General features: G+C 54.8%; 1 protein-coding gene across 3 annotated transcripts in view; it reads left to right on the forward strand.

Annotated features, from left to right (window-relative positions):
• Nucleotides 1-20,389, forward strand: part of PACS2 (phosphofurin acidic cluster sorting protein 2) — a gene marked incomplete at its 5' end in the record, with an annotated part of 60,190 nt that overhangs the window by 21,777 nt on the left and 18,024 nt on the right. For 2 of the 3 annotated variants that reach the window (XM_079700926.1, XM_079700927.1), the window contains 7 exons: nt 11,506-11,593; nt 14,717-14,806; nt 16,159-16,284; nt 17,286-17,448; nt 17,980-18,053; nt 18,410-18,490; nt 19,652-19,711. In XM_079700926.1, the coding sequence (XP_079557052.1) occupies nt 11,506-11,593; nt 14,717-14,806; nt 16,159-16,284; nt 17,286-17,448; nt 17,980-18,053; nt 18,410-18,490; nt 19,652-19,711 (682 nt within the window). The remainder of the gene's footprint in view (nt 1-11,505; nt 11,594-14,716; nt 14,807-16,158; nt 16,285-17,285; nt 17,449-17,979; nt 18,054-18,409; nt 18,491-19,651; nt 19,712-20,389) is intronic. The other variant, XM_079700928.1, reaches the window with a different exon arrangement.

The raw sequence follows: 20,389 nt of genomic DNA on the forward strand, positions 1-20,389 counted from the left end.
AGCTGGGTAGGCTGAGGTCTTTTTTCTGGGGCTGGGCGCAGGTGCTGGCCAGCTTTCCTGGGGCAGCAGCGGGGAGCGGGGCCTTGGGGGACCCTCAGCACCCTCCACTGCGTGGCGACTGGGGGCCCTGGGAAGACCGGGCACCCCCCCGGCCCCTGGGGGGCATTATCGTGAGACCTTCCTGTCAATGCGAGCCTGTGTATAAAAACATCTGCAAAACCAGCTTTCTGTGAACTTTCTGAAATGTCACTTGTTTCGTCACTCACAAAATCCAGGGGTGTCGGGATACGGGGGCTCCTCCTCACCCCCCCAGCACGCCTTCCCTGACCTCGGTGTCCCAGCATAGCCTGACCCCACGGCAGAGCCCGTGCCCCTGCTCCCCCGGGTAGCGCGTGCTCAGGTGGGCCTTGTTGAATGACCCCCACACAGGGGAGGTCCCTGTTGCCCCCGCTCTCCCGCTCCCAGGGTGCGCTGCTCATCTTCCTGTCCCCGTCCCCCATGCCCGCCTTCTGTCCCAGGGCCTGTGTCCATTCACCCCTGGCCCTGACCCCATGCTCCATTGTGACCCCTGCCCTCCGGGGCCCAGGCCCAGCACCCCGTGCTGCCAGGTCCCCCTAAGAGTCTGCCTCTTCAGGTCAACCCCAGGGAGGATGTGGCCAGCGCTCCCCCAGGGTGCCATCTCCCCGCTCCCTTCCTCTTCTCTCCCTCCTTGCCCCACCACCCTGCTGGCACCTCCCTTTTCCTCCAGACTCTGTCCAGCACCTTGGCCGGCCGAGGACCAGCCCCGGGAGACCTGCCCGCCTTGCGGGCAGGGGCGGGCACTGTGCGGTGGCCAGGTGCCCATCCCGTCAGGGCCCATGGGGCCCACTGACCTGAGAGCACACGGAAGCCCCAGCCCCAGGTGTCACCCGGAGGGACAGAGACCCGGCAGCGTGGGCTCGGCCCCACCTCCTGGGACCCACCTGGCGGCAGGAGGTGGCTCTGAGAGGGCCGCAGCTGCCTTCAGCCGGATCACAGCCCAGCCTGGGTGTCTAGTTGCCCTGGGCTGTGGGCGGCGCCGCAGCTCTGCTGACCCTCACAGCCGACTTCCGCGGGCACGCCTCAGTCTCTGCTTTGCAAGTGCGCGGTTGTCCCCTGGGTCGCTCCATCCTGTAGGCCCAGCTCTTCCCGCACCGCAAGAACCAGAGACCCTGAGGACTGAAGTGTGCATCAGGGCCCCTCCCACACCCACTCGGGGGCATTCCCCTCCCAAGGGCAGAGGCATCTTTCACACCTGTCTTTAAGGTGATGCCCCAGTCCTAGCGGCTCCTCCCCCCACCGAGGATGACCTGTGGCTGGACATCCTAATGAGGTGCTGCAGGAAGCGGGGGCACACTGTCCGTCCACACTCACACAAAGCGAGACCAGCTGCTTTGAAGAGGCCACCAAACATGGAAAGACAGAGTAGAAACAGTTCTTTGCTGTGTGTGCATGCTCAAACAAAGGAAGGGGAAATCCCCAGGTGGGATTCATCTGGATAAAGAGGGACCTGGGCCAGGGCGGAGCCAGGGAGGTGCCTGGGGGTGGCTGGGGGGCCTCAGAAGCACGTCTGTGGGGGGCTTGTGAAACCGGGGCACTAGGTGGGGGGCTTGGGACCACCCTCCCTGGGGTTAGGGAACCCTGGAGTGGCAGGGAGGCTGCCCCTGTGAGGAGGATAGTGGACCACCATGTGCTGTCAAAAACCTACGTGGGTGTCGATTCTGAACACTGAGACGCCTCTTTAAGTGCAAGTGTTAGAGAATGAGAGACTGAGCCTTCAATCACATCATCATCCAACTCAAGTTATGTAAAGAACAGGGCAAATCTTAGAAAAAAATAGAGGAATGGAGGTAATAGAGCAAGCTTAATGAAATAAGAAAACAATATGAAATATTAACAAAAGCCAGAAGTCAACTGCTTGGAAAGACTAATAATGTAGCAAACTTTGGCAAAAGTGATCAAAAGAGAAAGCACACACATAAACAATTTTGGAACGAAGTGACAAAGTCGAAGAACACTAAACAACGTTGTCAATAAATATGAAAAATAAGTATGATGCTTTTCTAGAAAAAATATGAATTACTTAGTAATTGATGTAGTAAAATAGAAAATGTGTAGAGACCAGTTACATCAAAACCTCCTCTCTTCCCCAAAGAGCACCAGGTGGTTTTATTTGTGAATTTTACCAAATGTTCAAGAAATAAACACTGTCTCGTTATGACATGTTCCAGAGATTGAAAAGATGTTTAAAAAGAGGCAAAGCTGTCAATTTCCTGAGGGCAGTAGAGTCATCAAAACTCCTAGAGGCAGCACAAGGGTAGGGTTGACCTCATGGACATAGACGTGAAAATCCTAAAGAAAATGTTGACCCCCCCCCCAAAAAAATCCCAACAAGGTATAAAATTGTAAAAGCATTTTATGAAATAGGAATTATCTCAAGATAATTAACATTAGACTATTTATTATTTTTATCACATTCAGAGTGAAAGAGAAAAATCATATGATCTATCCAGAAAAAACATTGATGAAATTTAAGAGACATTCTTAGGGATATAGAAATAAACAGGAACTTTAACCTGTTATAGGGCACCTACTAAAAATCTACAGACCTGCTCTATCCAATGTATTAGTCTACATTTGGCTATTCATTAATCCATTTATCCATTAAAAGGTATAATTCACTTCTGCACTAGCACCAGCCATATTTCAACTGCTGGCTACTGGTTACCACATTAGAGAGTGCAGCTATAGAACATTTCCATCACTGCAGAAAGGTGACTGGACTTCGCTGCTGTACACACATCATTCTTAAACGCTAGAAGTATTACCTCTAAAACCAAGAAGAAAGGTAACTGCTATTATCCTTGAGGTACCGGGCAGTGCAACAAGACACGAAAAGTAGATAGGAATGGGTTGAAAGAAACACAACTACCATTTGCCGATGGCGTTGTTCAAATGGACAATACAAGAGCGCATACAAGCTGTTAGAACCACTAACAGTTCTGGAAGGTTGACTGATACAAGGTCAGCACACAGAATCAATAGTGTTGAAACACCTGCAGTGTTTCAATTTGAAAATAAGAAAAACGGTGTTATTCAGAAAAGCAGCTGGTAGCTTATCTAGGAATCATTGGCCAAAGGGCATTAATGACTTTGGCCAGAGAACCGCCTCACCGCTTACTCAAGGACATAAAACACCTGAGTAAGAAGGTGCTGAGGCTCCCTGACGACCTGAAGATGTCACTTCTCCCTAAATGCAATTCAATTTTGTAAAATTCCACGAAGGAATTGAACTTGGCAAGCAAATTATGAAGTTTATATGAAACAGACAAGCAACTTTAAAGAAAAATGAAGTATGCTTGTGTTTAGGGAGTGTTTTCCTTAGCAGATGCATGTTTATTTAAATAAGCTGTACTGATGAAAACAATATGCAATTGTCAGAAGTATGGACAGATTGACCTGTGGGACATAGAGCAGGACACAGACACACAAATGCAGCCTGCTTCAGAAACAGCTTTCTTCATCCATAAGGAAGGGATGTACTCTTTTAGAAGTGGTTGGGGGACAGATGGGCATCCATGTAGAAAATAATAAAATCAGGTCCCTACCTCACACCATACACAGAACAGCTCCACATAGATTAGTGACCTCAGTGAAAAGAGAAAAAAAATTGGGAGGAGGGGTGTGAAATGAACGAATATATTATCCAAGAAGCATAAATCATAAAAGACAATTAAATAAACATTGTCTGGAAACCCACTCGTGACAGCCTGCAGCTAGGAGATGATAGATGTGATGTACATAGGCCAATGATTACACCTAGAATAAAGGAAGAATCCGTAGACAGGAAATGCCAGTGCAGTAGAAAAATGGACAAAGGTTGTGGACAGGCAGGCTATGGGATCGCTCACGGCCAACAAGCACCCGAGAAGTTGCGCAGCCTCCCTGGAGGTCAGGGCGATACCAGATAAAACCACCGTGAGATCCCGCAAATCTAGTGATTCTGTTCGTTTGGGGGGTTGAGTGCTAGGGGCTGAATTGTGTCCCGCCCCCGCCAAGTTCACGCTGTGACTCCCTGACTCTCCCAGTGCGATGTGACTGTATTTGGAGACAGGTATTCAAAGAGGCGATTAGCTTACAATGAGGCCCTAGGGCAGGTCCTTCTCCACTATGACTGGTGTCCTTAAAACGAGGAGATCTAGACGCACAGAGAGACGCCGGGGTGGGGCTGGGGGTCGTGCACAGAGTGGAGGCCGTGAGGGGCGGCCGTCTGCCAGCCAGGGAGAGAGGCCCAAACAGATCCTTCTCATGACCAGAGGAAACCAGCCCTTCAGGCACCCCGATCCCGGACCTCCAGCCTCCAGACCATGAGAAACAAATGTCTGTTGTCTAAGCCGCCCTGTCTGGTATTCGTTATGGCTGCCCCAGGACACCAACACCCCCTGGGCCAGCAGGAGTGCATATTAACCCCACAGCTTGGGAGAACAGTTTGACAAAAACCCTGGACAGGTTCTGAGTGTGTGGAGCTGACCCAGTAACCCCACTTGGGCAGAAGGTGCCCGTGCAGCCCTGTAAAGATGGGGCCAGAGCGTGTAGTGTCGGATCAGTGGAGCAGCCTGAACGGCCATCACGGGGAGATGGAGAAGCCATAAGCTCGTACAGAGAGGAAGTACACGGCGGGCATGGGGAGTGCACACTAGTGATGTGCCCACGGCTCTCAAAAAGGAATGAGAGGTGGGGAGAGAAGGGCAAGTTGCAGTAGCACACTCAGGGTGGGGTTAGCATGTGACCTGAGAAACAGAACAACACAGGCTGACGCGTACAGGCAAATTTAGTGAAGATGGGACATGCCTGGCAGTCCAGAGCACAGCCGATGTCTCTGTGACAGGGAGTCAGAAAGGCAGAGCCACCTGAAGGTGCTGATTCCTGCCTCGTGTACAGCCCAGGGTTAGGGGTCCAGGGCTGGCTGGGCCCTCTGCCGTGCTGAGCATGTGGCTTCCACTTCTGGGTCCAAGGTGGCTGCCTAGGTCCTGCCATTGCATCTAGGGGGAAGGCAACAAGCAAGGGCTTGCCACCCAGAACGTGATCACATGGCCTCTGCTCGGGTTCCGCCGCCCCAGCTGCTCAGTGGCCATGCCCAGCCGCCCCAGACAGGACTGAGGTCTCTGGCCAGGAGGCAGGCGCCCAGCTAACATGGGGGAGGCCTGTTATGAAGGGAGGACGGGGACCCCGGAGTTGGGGGACGGCGGCCGTATCCTGGGAGGAGACCCCTCCTCCAGCTGGTGCTTCGTCCGGGGGGAGGGGGTGGTAAGGAGCGCACACAGTGGGTGTCTGTGGTCGTGGGCGCCTTATTTCTCTAAAGAGGTCTGCAGCTGGCACGGAGAACATTTGTCAGCGCTTGGTGGTGGGCAGGTGGCTTTTGTGGCATCAGTCTTTGTAACTTTTCTCTATTTTAGGAGACAGACCAGGATGCTGCCTCCCTGGGTTAGGTGTGGAGCTTGGCTCTTTCCTCTCTCCTGCTCGGAGCAGACACAGTCCGAGGAGAGAGAACACTGGCTGTGAGCGAGGCCCCCTCCCGTGGAAAGGCTGCGTTTTCACCTGCTGATGGGGTGGAGTTTTATGGGGACTGTGTAAGATAACCTTGGCTTCTTTGTGTGTCACTGCAGAACCTAGTGCCATGCAGGGCGTTTGACGGAATAATGGTCCCAGCTTAGTGATGCATCACTGTTTGTGGGGGCTTCACAGTGTATTTGTTTATGGTTTCCTTGAGGGCCAAGCATTCTGCAGTAAATCTCGTCCTTGGCTGCCCTCAGGCCTATCTCTCAGAACCAACCTTGGCTAAAAAACAAATAGCATTTATTCTGTTGATCTAGCTCAGTGTCTGGGTGCAGGTGATCCTTTCGATTCTTTTAGTGTTGTTTGCACAAATAGCATCAGCTTGAACATACCTTAGAACACACACACCCCACAAGAAATCCCAAATGGCTGTAGGTGTCACAGTCACCTGGGAGATGAGCCTCTGAAGTGAGTCCGTCCGGGGTGGAGACAGGCTCCCTGCGGATCCACGGGCCCCTCCTTATGGGCTGGAAGCCAGGCCCTTCATGGAGCGGTTTCTTCACTGCCATGTCCTCGTGGGCACCCAGCTCTTCTTCCTGGATGGTCCCCTCTGCGCTGTGGACTCTGAACGCTGGACTCACCCCGTCCCCAGCCAGACACGTCGTGAGGGATGTCAGCTTCTAGAAACGGGGGTTGTGAAAGCCCTGAAAATAAGAGATCGAGACCCTGAGACCCTCACCCCCAAATAAGGACTGGAGAGTATTTTTTAATGATTAATTGATTCAGAGCAGGATCCAAATAAGGCCCCCGTTTTGCAGTTGGTTGATACATCCTTTAGGTCTTCTAGGTTTTTCTAACTTTTGAAAAGGTACTTTAAAAACGTACATGCAGGTACTTCCCTGGTGGCGCAGTGGTTGAGAGGCCGCCTGCCAATGCAGGGGACACGGGTTCGTGCCCTGGTCCGGGAAGATCCCACATGCCGCCGAGCAACTAAGCCCGTGCGCCACAACTACTGAGCCTGCACTCTAGAGCCTGTGAGCCACAACTACCGAAGCCCGCGCGCCTTGAGCCCGTGCTCCACAACAAAGAGTAGGCCCCGCTTGCCGCAACTAGAGAAAGCCCGCGTGCAGCAACAAAGACCCGATGCAACCAAAAATAAATAATAAAATAAATTAATTCAAAAAACAAAAACCGTACATGCAGTAGAATTCAACCCTGCCTGCTTTTTTGTCTGCAGCTCTGAGCTCTGTCACACCTCAGGCAGGGCAGGACGCCCTAGGCCGAACCTCGGGGCCCCTGCTCCACTCTCCGCCCTGTGCCCTCCACTGCCTCTCCCAGAAGGTACATAGGTGGGCGAAGATGCAGGGCGTGACCTCTGGACTCTGGCTTCTCTCCTGCAGCCTGCGTGTGCGCCCCTGCATGCGTGTGCACGTGGCGGGGCTCGGTCCTCCGGTCCCCCAGCAGCACTCCCTGGTGTGGATGGCCTGACGGCTTTGAGGGATGTCTGGGTTTCTAGTTTGGGGCGAATGTGAGCTCAGCTGCTGTGAATGTTCGTGTTCGAGTCTTTGGGTGGATTCCCAGGAGTGGGCTTGGGGGTCCTGGGAGCTGATGCTCCACCTGCAGGGTCACGGCCCCCCTCTCTGCCGGCTCGCCAGCACTGGGCCTTTGGATCTTGTTTCCGCCTTTGTAATAGGTGTGTGGTATCTAGCTCTGGCTTTAATTTGCATTTCCCTAACAGCTAATAATGTTGAGCATCTTTTCATGTGCTTATTTATTGCCCACATGTCTTTTTTGGTGAAGAGTCTGTTGAAATCTTTTGCCCATTTTTATTGGGTGGTTTATTTTCATATTATTGAGATTTGAGAGTTCTTTGTATGCTCTGGATAAAGTCCTTTGTTAAATATGTGATTTGCAAATATTTTCTCCCACTCCTAGCTTGTCTTCTCATTTTCTTAATAGTGTTTTTCGCAGAGCAAAGTTTTAAATTTCGATGACATCCAATTTATCGGACTTTCTTTTTCTATTCTGTTGATCTATACGCCTTTCCTTTGTCAACAGCACTCTGTCTTGATGACTTTTGGTTTATAGCAAGTCTTGATGTCAGTGAGAGGTGCCCAGCTTACTTTGTTCTCCTTTTTCAAAGTCATTATTTTTTTCTATCGAAGTGTAGTTGATTTACAATATTATATTAGTTTCAGCATAGTGACTCAATAGTTTCACAGATTATACTCCATTTAAAGTGACTGTGAATAGTGGCTATATTCTCTGTGCTGTACAATACATCCTTGTAGCTTATTTTATACATGGTAGTTTGTACCTCATTCCCCTATACCTATCTCTCCCCTCCCGCCTTCCCTCTCCCCACTGGTAACCACTAGTTCTCTATATTTGAGTCTGTTTCTGTTATATGCATTCATTTATTTTATTTTTTAGATTCCACATATAAGTGATAGAGTATTTTGTCTTTCTCTGCCTGACTTATTTCTAGGTCCACCCATGTTGTAAATGGCAGAATTTCATTCTTTTTTTATGGCCGAGTAATATTCCATTATATATATATGCACATATATATGTACACACACATATACATACATACCTGCCATGTCTTCTTTATCCTTTCATCTCTGAACGGACACCTAGATTGCTTCCATGCCTTGGCAATTATAAACAGTGCTGCTGTGAACATTGGGATGCACGTATCTTTTCAAATTAGTATTTTTGTCTCTAACCCGATATATGCCTAGCAGTGGAATTGCTGGGTTATTTGGTAACTCTATTTTTAGTTTTTTGAGGAACCTCCATACTGTTTTCCTTAGTGGCTTCACCAATTTACATTCCCACCAACAGTGTACGAGGGTTCCCTTTTCTCCACATCCTTTCTGGCATTTTTTATCTGTAGACTTTTTGATGATGGCCATTCTGACAGGTGTGAGGTGATACCTCATTGTGGTTTTAGATTTGCATTTCCTTGATGATTAGTGATGTTGAGCATCTTTTCATGTGTCTTTGGCCATCTGTATGTATTCTTTGGAAAAATATCTATTCAGGTCTTCTGCTCATTTTTTAATCAGGTTGGTTGTTTTTTCAATATTAAGTGGTATGAGCTGTTTATATATTTTGGATATTAACCCCTTATCGGTCATATCATTTGCAAATCGTTTCTCCCATTCCGTAGATTGTCTTTTTGTTTTGTCAGTGGTTTCCTTTGCTGTGCAAAAGCTTTTCCTAAATTATTATGATTATTCTAGTTCCTTTGCCTTTCCATATAAATTTAAAAGTCAGCTTACCAATAACTACAAAAAAGTCTTTCTGGGATTTCATTGGAATTGCATTAAATCTGTAGATCTAGTTTGGGGAGAATTAACGTCCACGAGGCTGGCACATCTTCTTTGATTCCTTGTGACAGCAGTGGGGAGTTTCTAGCATGCAGATGGTGCATTTATTTTATGAGATTTAGGTATTTCTTTCTTGTAAATGGAAGGTTTTTTAAACACTGACTTCAGTTGTTCATTACTAGTATATAGAAACGTGGTTGCCTTTCATATGTTGAACTGATGTCGTTCAATCTTGCTAAGCTCATTAGTTCTTGGAGCTCATTTTCACATTCCCCTGCATTCCTTGGGATGTTCTACATAATGATTGTGTTGTCTGCAAGTAAGAAGAGCTTTATTCTGCCCTTTCCTATCCTTCTGCCTTTTGTTTCCTTCTCTTGCCCTCTTTCCCTGGGCGGGCCTTCAGTGCCCACTGAATTGCAGTGGTGAAAGGGTGTGGCTTTGCCTTGTTCCTGATCTTAGGGGACAGTATTCTCTCTCACACCATCCAGCGTGATGTTTGCTGGGGACCTTTGGACATGCTCTTTATCAGGTTGAAGGGATTCCCATCTATTCTTCATTCACTGAGAGTTTTTAATCATGAATGGATATTGAATTTGTCAGAAGTTTTTCTGAATTGACTGAGATTTTATGGTTTTTCATATTTAGTCTGTTAATGTGTATCACATTGATTTCAAATGTTGAACCAACCTTGCATTCCTGGGACAGACCCTCTTTGGTTATGGTGTATTATCCGTTGTTCCTTTTATATATGTCTGGATTCAGTTTGCTAATATTTTGTTGAAGATTTTTACATGTGTGTTCAGAAAGGAATACTGGTCTGTAGTTTCCTTTTTTGTACTGTTTTTGTCTGATGTTGGTGCTGGTCAGGGTATTGGCTAACCTCATAAGATGATTTGAGAAGTATTCTTTCCTCTTCTGTTTTCTGGAAGATATTTTGTAGAATTGGTGTTATTTCTTCTTTTAATATCTGGTTAAACTCACCTGGAGTTTTCTTTTTCAGAAGCGTTTAACTATTAATTCAACTTCTTTAATAGATCAGGCTGTTGTTCATCCTGATGAGTTTGGGCAGTTTGTAGCTTTCAGGGATTTGGTACGTGTAATTTCCGTTCTCAGATTTGTGTGCATTGAGTTATCTGTAGTATCCCTAATCATGCTGTTCCATGTCTGTGAGCTCTGTAGTGATGTTCCTTCTTTGATTCCTGATATGGGTCATTTTTGCCTTCTCTCTCTCTTTTTTCCTTTGTGTGGCTGGAGTTTTTGTCAATTGTATTGCTCTTCCCAAAGAACCAGAATTTGGTTTTATTTTTTCTAATTGTTTCTTTATCTTCAATTTCATTGTTCTGCTTTTATCCTCATTTCCTGCCTTCTCACTTTGGGTTTAATTTGCTCTTTTCCTGGTGTCTTAAGGTAGCTTAGATTGTATAGTTGAGAATGTCTTTCTTTTCTAATATAAGCGTTTAATGCTGTGAATTCTCCTCTCAATACTGCTTTAGCTGCATTCCACAATTCTTGACATGTTGTTTTTCACTTTCATTCCACACAAAATACGTCTAATGTCCTTCCGGGCTTCCTCTTTGTCCTGTGGGTGATTTAGCAGTGTGTGGTTGAATTTCCCAAGTAGCTGGTGTTTTCCAGCTGTCCTTCTACTGCTGATTTCTAGCTAACTCCATTTTCGTCCGAGAACATACTTTATGTGACTCTGGTTCTTTTCGTTTGTGCGTGTGAGGCATTGTTTTATGGCTCAGGACGTGGTCTGTCCTGGTGAACGTTAACTGCTTTCATCCGTCTCCTTCTCTAGCCTTTTCCCTGGCCCTGCAGGATCAGAGCAGCCCCGTGGTAGAGGGACTGAGCCGTGAGAGTGGCCCCGCCGTGAGAGGGGTCCTGCTGGGCTCCCCTGCTTCCCTGCTGTGTGTCAGGGACTCTCGGGGGCGCACTGTGTCTCTCTCCACCCTGCAGCCGTCAGATAAGGGGCATCCCCTGCCTGGGAAGCCCTGGTGTGGGTCTCCTGGCCCCTCTGGGCTCAGTGGAGGGCAGGTGACGGTCTCCAGGGAAACAGGCTGAGGTGAAGCCCAGCTGGGGTGGGTGGGGCCTGTGGGATGGGTGGGGCCATGTGGGTGGGCAGGACCCTGGAGAGGAGGGGGGCAGGGCCTCGAGTGGACCCTGAGGGCAGGGTCCCTGGGAGGCCTGTGCTCTGGCAGCTGGGAGTGGGATTCCCAAGCACGGGTACCCTGGTCCCTGGGGGCTTCCGGGGTTTGTGGTCTCAGGTTTCCTGTCTGCCCGCCCATGGACCCACCCAGGCCACCTTCACCTGAGGGAGGGAGATCCTCTGCGGAGGGGTGCTTGGTCCAACAGTCTGGGGGTGCTGATGGGTGCCCCCTACGTCCAGGGACCCCGAAGATGGCTCCCAGCCTGGCCGGGCCTGGGCAAGGGCTCCTGGGATACGTGAGGGCCAGTCTCCATGAGTGACCGAGGTGCTGGGGTTCAGAGAGCCCGTGGTCCAGCGGAGGCTGGGGCTGCTGCGGTTTGGGGCCTTCCTGGAGCATGAGAAGGCGTCGGAGTGCACGGTCACTGCTGAGCCCGTCTGTGCCCTTTGCAGGTTGTGCAGCCTGACCTTGAAGAAGCTGGTGGTCTTCAAGGAGCTGGAGAAGGAGCTCATCTCGGTGGTGATTGCTGTGAAGATGCAGGTGAGGGTCTGCCTGTGTCACTGACCTGGGGCCATGAGGATGCCTGTGTTGCCCAGGAGATGAGAGGGGGCACAGCCGCACCAGCAGCTGGACCCTTGCCTGTGCAGGAGGCCCCACGCTCCCGGGCACAGCAAAGGGCAGGCCACCAGGGTCACGGGATGAGGGGGAAAGCAAGCGTGCCGAGCTCACCTGCAGACAGGCCCCCTGCGGAAGCTGGGACAGACCCTCCCTGCTCCCCGCTCGGCCCCCCGCACTGCATGCCCCTCACCCGCCAGCCCTCCACCCGGGCCCAGCCTGGCCGCGCTCACCTCTCGCTCCCAGGCCACAATACTCCATGTCCCTTGGGCCTCACAGGTCCTTCTTTCTGCCTTTGAACAAGTGTCGGTGTTTCAGGGGGACCCAACTGCCCCAGCACTCAGCGCCCCCTTCCCCAGCAGCCCTGGAGGATGTGCGAGCTGCCTTGGCCTTTTGGTGGCCCCGGAGGTGGGACGTGGGTCTCAGGCCTGGGCTATACCTCGTGCAGCCCTTTGCAGCCGTCCCCCACGGCTGTGGCCGTGTGTCGGGCCCACCTCGGCAGGGCCCTCCCTCCCCCAGCACTGCTCACACGTGGCTTTGTGTGGCAGCTCCTGGAAGTGCGGATGTCCTGGGTTCGGCCCCTTGGCTGGGGCCCAGTGGGTACGGAGGCCTGTCCTGTTACCCCCAGACCGTCGGCACCACACAGGACGGGGGTCCTGCTTCTCCCCCAGCCCCAGGCTGCTGGAGCCCAAGCTTGCGGCTGGCGTGGGTGCTCTGGACCTGGCCTGTGGCTCCTCGTGAGGCTCACCAGGGCTTCCTGGCCGGACCTTCAGGAGCAGCTCGTGGGCCTCGGGGCCAGGCTTTCCTCCAAACTGGGAGCTCAGGTTGGAGCCCAGCAGGCGTGAGGCCCGCCCTTCCCGGTCATTTGCTGTCACCAGAAAAGCAGTACATTGTTGAACAAAGACCCGAAGAAGCACTCTTCCCCACCGACGGGGCTGCCGCTCTCAGCGTGAAGCAGGCCGTGCCCGGCTGCACACCTGGGACGTGGGAAGATGCCCACTCGAGAACCAGCCCCGCCGGCCATGCTCTGGGCCTCCTGGCTCGGGAGGGGTCGTTGGCGCTCCGGGTCCTCAGAACAAGCTGGTTTACCCATCCCTGGCCTCTGAAACCGGCACTGTTGACCTCTGACACGACCGGCCCCCCTGCACTCTGGCCCCGTTCCTCCGGCTGCCCGTCTCTGCGGTCCTGCCCTGGACCCCGTCATTACCGAGACCTCAGCCTCTGGTCAGGGTCCCGGGCCCCTTGGAGCCCCCCACTCCTCCAGCTCGCCCGAGTGCCCCCGTCGCCTCGCCCCCCGCCCCCAGTTGGCAGACACTCGGCCCCTTGCCTGCTTCTGCTGGGGCATCCGCTCCTGCCTGGGTCACCTGCCTTCCACACCCCCGCGCCCAGGCCCCTGTGTCCTGGCTCCCAGAGGAGGCAGGCGAGCCGGCCTCCCCCGCTGACCCGAGTCTCCACACGTGTGTTCACTGCTGCCCCCTCACCCGTCTGCGCACAGGGCCTCCTTGCCTGGGCGCGGGCCCGTCAGTTCAGGTCCTGACCTGGACGGGATCAGATGTGCAGGAAACTGGGGGGAAACGGCTGGGAGGGACAGAGGGGAACAGGCCAGGGGGTGGGGCGAGCGCCAGACCGCACACGGGGAGCCTGTCCCCGGGAGAGCTAGGGCTGGGGGAGGACTGGCAGGAGGGCCCCTCGGCGCACCCCGTGCTGGGAGTAGCTGCGGGCAGCACGGCCTCGGCACCGACGCCGCGTGCGTGCAGAGGGCAGTGTCTCCAGCAAGGCTTCCTCTCGGCCGCTCGGCCACCCCACACTGGTGCCCACGCCCCTCCCCGTCACTCCTGTCAGCTCACACATCTGTGCGGCTCACGTCTTTGTCCTGGACCCACACCCCACTCCCACTCTCACCCATTCCTCTGCACCCCTCATCTTGGTGAGACGCCTTGGGGGCTCCCGAGGCCACCCCTGGCCTCGTCAGCCGTGTGGTAACCTCTGTGAATCTGGCTCCTCGTGGGGCCCCCTGGACGTGGGCTCACGGGGTTTGTCCTGCCCTGTCTGGCTTCCTGCACTTAGTGTAACATCTCCACGGCTTGTCCATGTTGGGAGACCTAGTTTTAAAACAATACTATCATGAACATCTTTAATCCATCTGGAACTTATTTTGGTACGAGGTTTGAGGTTGGGACCTGTGGGGGGGGTTGTTTGTTTTTTAATTATTTTTTTAAATTAATTAATTGATTGATTGATTGATTGATTTTTGGCCGTGTTGGGTCTTTGTCGCTGCGCGCGGGCTTTCTCTAGTTGCGGCGAGCAGGGGCTACTCTTTGTTGCAGTGCGTGGGCTTCTCATTGCGGTGGCTTCTCTTGTTGTGGAGCACGGGCTCTAGGCATGTGGACTTCAGTAGTTGTGGCTCGCGGGCTCTAGAGCGCAGGCTCAGTAGTTGTGGCGCACGGGCTCAGTTGCTCCGCGGCATGTAGGATCTTCCCGGACCAGGGCTAGAACCCGTGTCCCCTGCATCGGCAGGCAGATTCTTAACCACTGCACCACCAGGAAGCCCCCAGGACCTGTGTGTTTTATACAGATGATTCACCACCCATGTATCACAGCCATTTAGTGATTAGCTTTTCTTGCCGACCTGAAGGCTCCTTATTACACACTAAGTTTGTTTTTACCTGTGTCTGTGTGTTTTCTGAATCTAGTTCTAGGCTTGTACTGCTCTCTTTGTCCTTGTGACGGTGCCGCTGGGCTTTAATTACTGACCTTTGCACCCATTCTGCTCTCAGTGGGGAGGGGGGCAGTCACCCCTCACCGTTCTGCTTTCCCAGGAGCGTGTGGCTTCTGGGAGGAGGACTTGGGGGTCAGAGGATATGGGCTCTTTGAAGGCTCTGGATAAATCTCCCCAGGGGCCTTTGGGAATCACACGCGCTCAGGCCTCACCCCCACCATCTGCGGGTCTTTGCCTGACAGTCTGAAGAGAACTGACAAGCCGACATCTTCGCTGTTTCATTTTAAGATGCCTTCTTCTGAACTAGGAGGTGTCTTGTTCTGTCCCAGGGCTCCAAGCGGATCCTGCGGTCCCACGAGATCGTGCTGCCCCCCAGTGGACAAGTGGAAACTGACCTGGCGCTGACGTTCTCCCTGCAGGTGGGCCTCCAGGGGGACCCACCCACCCACCCTCCCCGCAGCCCCTGTGGCCACAGAGGTCCTCTCTCCCACAGGGCTCGCTCTCCAGGGTTGGAAATGTGCTCGCTTATTAGGTCGAGTCTCTCGTCGCATTCCCATGATGGAGAGAACGTAGTGAGGCCAAAACTCAGATGATCGGTTTAGGTCGCCTCATTCCTGTGTTTAGAAAAGATGGGGGAGCGGGGGCTGAGGGAAGCCACTCAAAAAAACAACATTGTTTAAAAACAGAAAAAGAAAGATGGGGAGGAACCTATGGAAACTCGGCGTCGCAAGTTCAAACCCCTCGGGAGTATTATTTTGGGGTGTGCTGGCAGTGAGTGTGGGCTGTTTAGACCGGGACCCCCCCACCGTGTGAAGCAGAAGGCCCCCGGGGGTGTGTGTGAGTAGACCAGCCCTCCCCCGCCCCCCAGGCTCTTCATCCCCCCGCTTCTCTTTGCATCATTAAGATCTGCATTATTTAAATTTCGTGGGTGTAGTTCTGGCTGAATACACTTGCTGTATTTAGTATCAGTGCTTTTCCGATACATTAAACTCCTCCATTCTCCCTGTGAGTGTAGAAGACAGGGCCGCGCTTTAGCGAGTCTGTGAGAACCCTGCCAGTCCGCCTCTGCCCTCCCCCAAGACCACCTCACCGGGCTGTGCCTGGCTCCGCCGGAGCCCAGACCCACAGCAGCTTTTGGGGTTTTTTATTATTTTTATTTTTTGGCCATGCCCCGAGGCATGTGGGATCTTAGTTCCCCGGCCAAACCCACACCCCCTGCATTGGAAGGCGGGGATCTTAACCACTGGACCACCAGAGAACTCCCCGGGAGTCAGGTTTACTGAGTATAATTTCCAAAGTGTATACAGTTCACTGTTTTTAAGTTTACGGCTTCGTGGTGCACAGGTATGTAACCACCACCGCAGTCAAGGTGGAGGGCAGTCCCATCGTGCCCCAGCTTTTAAAGGAGGTTTTTATTTGTGAACCTTGAGGAAACGTGCACGTCTGCTGTGTGCACACGAGCTCTGCAGTGTGTAAAAGCCCTGCGGTCCCATGAGCAGGCGCAGGCATCCTGGACCTGGAGTGCTGGGTGGGCACCGCCCGCTGGCAGGCGGAAGCACCGCTGAGCAGTTACTACATGTCCACAGATGCGCAGGCCCCTCCCGAGGGCCTGGCCGTGTGGCACACATCTGCCACCAGGGGCTGTTCCTGGTGACCGAGGCCCTTGATGACCAGCAGGGAGGGAACCCTGGGGCTTGGGTGCGTGAGACCTCGTGGGTGTTGGTGGGCGTGGCTGCCTTCATCGCTGTGACCCCCGCTCCTTCTCCCGCAGTACCCCCACTTCTTGAAAAGAGAAGGCAACAAGCTTCAGATCATGTTGCAGCGAAGAAAGCGGTACAAGAACCGGACGATCCTGGGCTACAAAACGCTGGCGGCTGGCTCCATCAACATGGCCGAGGTCAGGGTGGCTGGGTGGCGGCCAGACCTCCCTCCTGTGCCCCCCCGGGAGGGCATCCCTCCAGGCGCCCTCGCCCCACGCTGTCCCTCCTGGACGTCCTGCTCGGCGGGACGGGAGCTCCCTGGGGTGGGTGGACACATGCTGGTGTGGGTCAGAGGGGCTGCCAGCTCACCTTTTTTAACTTGGCTTTTTCACTGATGGTGATAGGCGATGTTACTTTTCTCAAAATTCTTACTTTCTTACTTGACTAAGGAGTTGGCCCCCCAACTAAGCCCCCCCAAATTAAAAAAGAATCTGGCCCATAAAACCCCAGCATCTAGATGTGATCAAATGACCCAAAAGGCAGCTTCTAAAATGCAGAGGCACGCATTCTCTGGGTTATCATGACGAGACCCCATCAAGGTGAATGGCTTGGGCGTCTGGGACCAGCGCGGGGCTCAGGCCGGCGCCGGGCGGGGGGCGCAGGGGGGCTCTGCCGCTCTCCCCAGTTTATTTGATTCTCTCACAATCAAAACGGCCGCAGGGCCTCATCATCCTGGTGGGCCAAACCTGGTGCATGTCAGCTCCGCGGCACCAGAGCCCTGGCTTGCGCTGGGGGCCCGGTCCTCCTTGGTCCCCCAGGGACACAGGTTCCTGGGGTTGGGTCCCGAGAGTCGGTGGCTGTGTCTGGACTGGCCCCTGCGTGGCTTCACACACTGCTCGCTGCCGCCGACCCTCCTCCCTGATGGCCTCCGGTCCTTAGGGGCTGGGCCTGGCTGACCTCCCAGCCTGGCCCGGTGTGCTCCCTCCTAGCCCGTCCACCCTGCTCCCGTGTCTCCTCTCTCGGCCCGTCCGCTGGCCCCCTGTCCTCGTGTCCTCCTGCACCGCCCCCTGCCGCTGTGCTTGCCCTGCGGAGTGCATCCCCTGTCGTCACCGCCAGAGGAAAGCCCACCCGACCCCCAGCGTGTGGCCCCCTGCAGGGTGAGGCTGCTGAGGCCTCTAGAACCGCGCCCTGCCCACAGGTGATGCAGCACCCCTCCGAGGGCGGCCAGGTGCTGAGCCTTTGCAGCAACATCAAGGAGGCCGCGGTCAAGGTGGCTGAGATCTGGATCTTCTCCCTGTCCAGCCAGCCTATCGACCACGAGGACAGCACCATGCAGGCCGGCCCCAAGGCCAAGTCCACCGGTGAGTGCAGCTGCAGGCAGCATTTCTGTCACGGATGCGCCTCCTGGCCACTGGCCTGTGGGCTTGAGAGGTTGGGGAGGGGATGTGAGGGTCTGCGGCTACTCTCTGGGCTGCGGGCGTGTCAGCCCTGCCTTCACACTGGGACACGGTCAGGAAGCAGGTCATGGGGTCGACCACGGTGCCTTCCAGGGTCTGGCACGGTCATGGTGTGGGCTGTCACCTCCGTCGCAGTTGGGGTCCCCGTCGCCCCTGAGGTGAGGGTGGGCCAGTGGGGACCTAGTCGAGCAGGAGATCCAGTTTGAACCCTGTGACGGGCAGAAGGGCTGGGGGCCACGGTGGGGGGCGGAGGCACGTGGCAGCTACAAAGCGCAGCCCCTCCCCCCTCGACGGTCCACCTGCCGTGTGCGGGGCTGCGTCCTCGTGGCTCCCCTGCAGGCCGGGGGTGGGGGGCTGTCAGTGGGGCGCCACCTTGTTGCTGGGACACCGGCCGGAATGTCGAGGCACTCGCCCTTCCGTCTGCTCACCCCGCAGATAACTACTCCGAGGAGGAGTACGAGAGCTTCTCCTCCGAACAGGAGGCCAGCGACGACGCCGTGCAGGGGCAGGTAACGTGGGGCCCGGGGGGCGCTGGCCTTGAGGCTCCCAGCGTCGGTGCCCGGCCCCTGCCGAGGCCCCCAGCAGCCGCTCAGCCCGCCGTGGACGGGCCCAGGCCCCTCCAGAGCCACTGTTGCCAGGGTGGCAGGGGGCATAGGAGGCTGGGAGCCTGGTCCCCGTCCCCGGGGCTGGAGGGTGTCAGCAGACGCTGGCTCTGGGACGCCCAGGAGACCAGTCCCCTCCCCAGGCCGCCCAGGGAGGCCGCCCGTCCACGTGGGTCTGCCCCGGGCCAGGCGCATGGCAGGCAGGGGCGGGGTCCCACGTGTACTGAGGGTGGCCTGGCCCCAGGTGCCACGTGTCTCTGCAGGATTTGGATGAGGATGACTTCGACGTGGGGAAGCCCAAGAAGCAGCGGCGATCGATAGTAAGAACGACGTCCATGACCAGGGTCGGTGGAAACTGGTTTTACTAACAACACGGGGGGAGGGCGGGGGTGGGGGCCCGGGGCGGGGGCGGGTCAGGACGTGAGGCGGCCTGCCCTGGGATCGTATGGGCACACGTGCTGTCCCCTGAGCCCAGCCCTGTGGCTTCTTCAGAGGCCCAGTCTCTTCCCCAAATACAGCGTGAAGGCGGGGAGACCCCATGCCACGGCCTTGCCCTGGGAGGGGGGCTGTGGCCTACAGCCCAGAGGACCGCGGGCAAGGCCACTCTCCGAGCAGAGCGAGGGCCGGCCCCTGCCGCTTGGCCCAGACGTGCTCAGTGTGAGGCCGGCCCCCGCCCCCGTCTCTGCTCTGTGCCCAGGGGCTTGGAAGGGCTGCCAGGCTCCTCCTTTAGAAGGAAAATCCAGGCAGGGGCCGTGGCCCATCATGAATCATCCACCCCCGGTGCCAGAGCTCCTGGGTGAGCTCACAGTGCCCAGCCACTCTGCCCTGCGGCCCCAGGCCAGGCCAGCTCGAAGGGAGACCCGGGAAGCCCCGGTGCTGATGGCCCAGCCCAGCCCCAGAGACCACTGCCCCCCCTCCCGGCCATGCTGGGAGACCGTGGGCTGGTCCCCGTATACCGGGTGAGGCGCGTGTTCTGGACCGTGGTGTGGAGGCCTGCACGCTGCTGTGACAGTACCTGTTTGAGCCTCAGGTCCAGGACCCGATGCCCAACTTCTGTGGAGGGGACGTGGGCCTCCTTTTGGGTGGCCTCGGTCGAAGGCCAGTGGCCAGGGCAGCACCAGGAGCAGATGGGCTCAGGCTGCGATGTGCCCTGGCCACGCCCTAGGTCCCGAGGAGGGAGGGCGGGGGCCTCACTGGCACAGAGGCTCCTGGAACAACCACAGATACACCCTCCCTGCGGCTCCCCTTCGCCGGCTCTGAGGCTGGCAGCTCCTCTCTGGGTCCATTTCTAAGTCTGACCACAGCTGTGGTTTCAGATGCTTGTGAAAACGCTTACTGTTGTTAAAGTGCCAGCAGCCGTGTGCAAGTTCATGGGTGTTGCTGCGTGTTTGAGCCGTGCCCCCCGCCTGCTGAGGCCGCCCTCACGGTGCAGGCCGGTGCCGGCCCCACTGTGTCCTCCGGGAAGCAGCTCCAAGGGTTCTGATGCCGTCCTGCTTGTCTTGCAGCAACAAAACTTCAAGCAGAAAGTCGTGGCCCTGCTGCGGAGATTTAAAGTTTCCGATGAGGTGAGTGAGCAGCCCCTCCCCACGTGGCAGCCCCGCGTCCCGGTGGGAGGAGGGCTCTGGAGGCCGGTTCCAGCCGGGTCCCGCTCTGCTGCTCGCTGCCCCCGTGGCCCTCTGGACGTCACTGTCTTCTTCAGGAGCGAGGGTGATGGTGGCACCTGCTCCTGGGGACACTTGAGGGGCAGGCAGAGGCCCCAGGCGATGCTTGCTGTGTTTCTTGACAGCTTGCTGAACAGACCTGGAGGAGAACGGGACATTGTCTTTGGGGGGTGTGACCACGGGTTTTTGTGTTTTGTGTTTTTTTATAAATCAACTTTATTTTTTAGGGCAGTTTTAGGTTCACAGCAAAACTGAGTACAGAGTTTCCGTGTGCCCTGTCACCCCACACACTGCCTGCCCATGATCAACATTCTATGTGTTTTAAAATTTTTTCTTTTAGCTTTTTTCTAGTCTCCAAACGATGACTTTGTGTAACTGTTATAACCAGAAAAAAATTAAAATTTTTTTTTATTTTAATGTGATCAGAGGAAAATTAGTCCCCAGGTTCTGGACCCACCCAGGAGAGGTGGCATTTAAGTATCGAAGCCCCAAGACATCGCCATCACATGTGTCGTGATGGCCCGTAAAGCAAGCTGTGTGCTTCCTGGAAGCCGCGGCTGTGCGACCACGCGCGGTGGTGGG

The sequence above is a fragment of the Hyperoodon ampullatus genome (assembly GCF_949752795.1).
Source record: "Hyperoodon ampullatus genome assembly, chromosome: 3".
Taxonomy (NCBI): Eukaryota; Metazoa; Chordata; class Mammalia; order Artiodactyla; family Ziphiidae; genus Hyperoodon; species Hyperoodon ampullatus.